At 44.6% G+C, this 4,328-nt stretch overlaps 1 protein-coding gene across 1 annotated transcript in view; it reads left to right on the forward strand.

Moving 5' to 3' along the window:
• Window positions 1-4,328, forward strand: part of LOC101852101 (mucin-4) — a gene marked incomplete in the record, with an annotated part of 90,884 nt that overhangs the window by 58,671 nt on the left and 27,885 nt on the right. Inside the window, 1 exon segment of the mRNA XM_035970507.1 lies at window positions 1,980-2,055. Coding sequence (XP_035826400.1) covers window positions 1,980-2,055 — 76 coding nt within the window.

The following is a 4,328-nucleotide window of genomic DNA, read 5'->3' on the forward strand; positions in this document are numbered from 1 at the left end:
AGAGTCAGGAGCCCAGAGGAGGGGGCAAAGGAGGTGAGGGGGTTAGGGCAGAAAGTGGAAATGAAAGCAGACAACAGAACATTGCTGGAGAGCAGGAAAGAAGGTGAAAGGAGACAATTTTAGAGGAAATTTTTCGGTCGCTCTACCCGGATTCGAACCCGGGACCTTTTGAATGAGAGGCCAACACCTTAACTTCTAGGCCACGAGAGCCCCATACTGTTAGTGCACCTCTTCTGCGATTAAATGTGTCTTGAACCGCTTCAGCAAATGGGTTAGAAGAACCACTTTATAATATGGGTGCACCCCTAGGCCTTCTCAGACTGAGAAAGCCTAGGTGCACCCACTTCAACCAACGGGTCAGGAAAGAGAGTTCAAGAGTCTGAATTTGGATAATGTTTCACTGAGAAGTATCCAGTTATCCGGATTTTGCCCACCACTACTAGCAGCCCACAAAAAGTCCCGCCAAATATGCCTGGCCGTCGCGGCAACTGTCAGGGACGGCCCCTCATTTTACGCCACTTTCCGCCGGCACGGCGTCCTGGCTTGTTTACGGCCGTGTGTCTGGTGCTGGCGAATTCCCGGTCCTCCTCTCCGTCTTCCTCCGTTGGCGATCTCTCCCACTGGATACATTGAGAGGGAAATGTTTACTGGGTGGTTGGCGGGTGCTCTGGTGTGGTTTGCTCCTTTTTTTTTCCCTATCAAACATCTATCGTCCTGATATCTACTCGTTCATTTTTATGTCTGTTACTCTCTTGTAACAACTCTAATCTTGAGGCACCTATATGACCTTATTGTGTTGCAAGTGCCGTAAAACTCGTATTAAAACAAAACAAAAAACGAAAAACAGAGATGCTTATACCCAGTGCACACGGGCGATTTGATTCGCCGGATTGATTCGGGGCCAGCCAGATTGTCCTTCATGAATTGGGGTGAATGCTTGTGTGTGTGTGAGTGTGTATGTGTGTGAGTGCTTGTGTGTGTATGTGTGCTTGTGTGTGTGTTTGTGTGTGAGAGAGTTTGTGTATGCTTGTGTGTATGTGTGTGAGTGTACGTGTGTATGTGTATACGTGTTTGTGTGAGTGTGTATGTGTGGGTGTGTGTATGTGTGTGTATGTGTGTGAGTGTGTATGTATGTGTGTGTGAGTGTGTGTATGTGTATGTACCGTGAGTGTGTATGTGTGTGAGTGTACGTCTGTGTGTGTATGTGTGTGTGTATTTGTATGATTGTGTGTGTGTGTATGTGTATGCTTGTTTGTGTGTTTGTGTATGTGTGTGTGTGTGTGTGTGTGAGAGAGAGAGAGAGAGAGAAAGAGAGAGAGAGTGTGTGTGTATGTGTGTGTAACATACCGAGCCGGCGGATGGCTGGAGGGCAGCAGTGACAGATTCTGCCTTTTTCTTTCTCTCCTTTTGTTCTTTTCTGTCTCTCCTTCGGTCCAGTCTGTCTTCTTTACTTCTTTCCTCTTGCACTGAATGACCATTGCAGTGTCAATGCCCTTCTCTTCCAACAAAAAACAAACAAACAAACAAACGGACAAATAGTACCATGAGCTCTTCGGTTTGTGTCAAACGTCCAGGGTCATTATTTGTGCTGGTACAGTGGATCATGCTCGAAAGGTCCACTGTATAAGACAATCACCTGTATAAGACAATCACCTGTTCAAACGGACACTCAGTGAGTGGTTGGCGGGTGCTCTGGTGTTGTTTGATCCTTCCTTCCTATCAAACATTTGTCGTCCTAATCACTCCTCATTCTTTTTTTGTTTTGTTTATGTTACTCTCTTGTAACACATCTATTCTTCGGCACTTACATGACTTCATTGATTTGCAAGTTCCGTAAAACTCTTACTAAAACTAAGTGCCGTAGTAAAACGTTTACTTTAACTGAAACCCTGACCAAGTACAAGGAGCTGACCTTGACCTGATTCTGACCTTGACACTGACCCTGACCTTAACCCTGACCTTGTGTTCTCCCTCCACAGACCGGCGACCTCCTGAGACACAAGATACAGCACAGGCCGGACCGACAGTCCCTGGTGCAGCAGCATATTCTAGAAGGTCAGTAGATTGTTTTTATTTTTGTTGTTGTTATTGTTGATGTTGTTGTTTTTGCTGTTGTTGTTGTCTGTTGTTGTTGTTGGGTTTTTTGTGTTTCCTTAATGGGCCTGGTGGACTCCACGAAGAAATCTTCGAGCGAGAGCAAGGCTCTTTTTTCGGCTCCTTTGTCATTAAACTCATAGGCACCTCCACTCGTCCAAATAACTCCATTCGAATTGCCTTTGTTCCTGGACATTCAAACATATGTTTGACATCCTCCTTTTTATGGCCGCATCTTCGGCAACATGGGCTGAGCTCTTCATTCACAATATTGTTGAAGCTGTTTTTGATGTTGTTGTGTTGTATGTTTGTTGTTGCTGTTGATGTTGTTTGTTGTTGGCTTATGGGTGGCTGGCGGGTGGTCTATTGTCGTGATCTTTAGCCAAGAGAATTTTCCCTCTGGGACAATAGAGTATTGTCTTATCTTACCTTGTCTTTCTTTCTTTCCTATCAAATATCTATCGATGTGATTTCTCATCCTTTCCTATCAAATTTCTATCTCCACTTCTCCTGTTGTTGTTGTTGTTTTTGTTGTTGTTGTTGTTGCTGTCTGTTGATAGCTTATGTGTGGTTGGCGGGTGTTTTCGTGTGCTTTGTTCCCCCTTCTGTTCTAACAAATATCTATTGTCGTGATCTTTCCTCCTTCCCCATACTTTACTTACTCTTCCGATCCAGCGGCAATTTGGGTTCTAGCCCTTCGATCTGTCGATATGGCAAAGAATTCCTCCTTCCCCATCGAATATCTATCGCCTTATCTCTCCTTTTTTACTATCAAACGTATGTCGTTTTTATCCCTCCTCCTTTCCTATCTAACATATATCGTCCTTATCAGTTCTCTCCTCCATTCCTATCAAACATATCGTCCTTATCTGTCGTCCATTCCTACTCAACTTCTATCGTCCCTATCTCTCCTCCTCCATGTTAATTTTTATTTATTTATTTATTTTTAATTTATTCATTCATGCATTCATTCATTCACTCACTCATTCATTTGTGACTTTCTTGTATGTGTGTTTTGCTCCACTTTTTTAATCAAACATCTATCGTTCTTATCTCTCTTCCACTCCCACCCGTCACTCCCTTCCATTTTGTTACTTTCGAGTTCGTGGATGGTTGGTGGGTGCTCTCATGTGCTTTGCTACTTCTTCCCCACCGAACGTATAGCGTCTTTATCTGCCCCCCCCCCCTTTTTTTTGGGGGGGGGGGTATTATGTTACTCTCTAGTAACGCATTTTGGTCTTCGGCACTTATACACCCTGATTATGTTGCAAGTGCCGTAAAACTTACTAAAACGTTCAAATAAAAACTCGTTTTCCTCTGTTTCATTGTGCCGATCTCTCCTGGTGGGCGGTTTCATCAAAGCGCAGTGGGTGTTTGGCGGGAGCTCTGGTGTGCTTTACTCCTTCTTTCCTATCAAACATCTGTAGTCTTTATCTCCGCTCCTTCTTTTTTGTTTGTTACTCTCTTGTAACACCTCTAATCTTCGGCACTTATATGATCTTATTGTGTTGCAAGTGCCGTAAAATTCTTACTAAAACTAAGACGTAGTTGAGACATGTGGGTGGTTGCATTCTTCCGTGTTTGTTTGTTGTTGTTGTTTTTGTTGTTGTTGTTTGTTTTGTTTTGGGGTTTTTTGGGGGGGTGTTTTGCAAGTGCCGTAAAACTGTTACAACAACAAAATTCCTGTAATGAAGAATGTCTGTGAGATGTATAGCATTTCTGTGATATGACTTGTGCTGTGAGTACCCGTGGGTAGGCGGCGGTGGGGTTGGGGGGGGGGAGGAGGAGTGACTCACGCTGTGTGACTCATCTTCTTTGTTTTCGCAATCTGTGAGTGGGTCTGCGGATCCTACAGGTAGCAGCTCTGCTCAGGTGATGCCATGCACGTGTCGTCCGTTATATCTCTGTGGGTCGTGCTTCTCTCGATCGTGAGCTGTCTCTCCTACGCATGCGCGTTCTTCATCCTCATTGCTCCAACTGTTCCTATTTGTGTTTGTCTGTCTGTTTGTATGTTCGCCTTCCTTCCTGTCTATCTCTTTGTGTGTATCCCCATCTCTCTCTCTCTCTCTCTCTCTCACTCTCTCTCTCTCTGTGTCTCTCTCTCCCGGTCTCTCTCTCTCTTTGTCTCACACGCACACCCCTCTCTCTCTCTCTGTCTCTCTCTCTCTCTCTCTCTCTCTCTCTCTCTCTCTCTCTCTCTCTCTCTCTCTCTCTCTCTCTCTCTCTCTCTGATT

The sequence above is a fragment of the Aplysia californica genome, unplaced genomic scaffold (assembly GCF_000002075.1).
Source record: "Aplysia californica isolate F4 #8 unplaced genomic scaffold, AplCal3.0 scaffold00277, whole genome shotgun sequence".
In the NCBI taxonomy this organism is placed as follows: Eukaryota; Metazoa; Mollusca; class Gastropoda; order Aplysiida; family Aplysiidae; genus Aplysia; species Aplysia californica.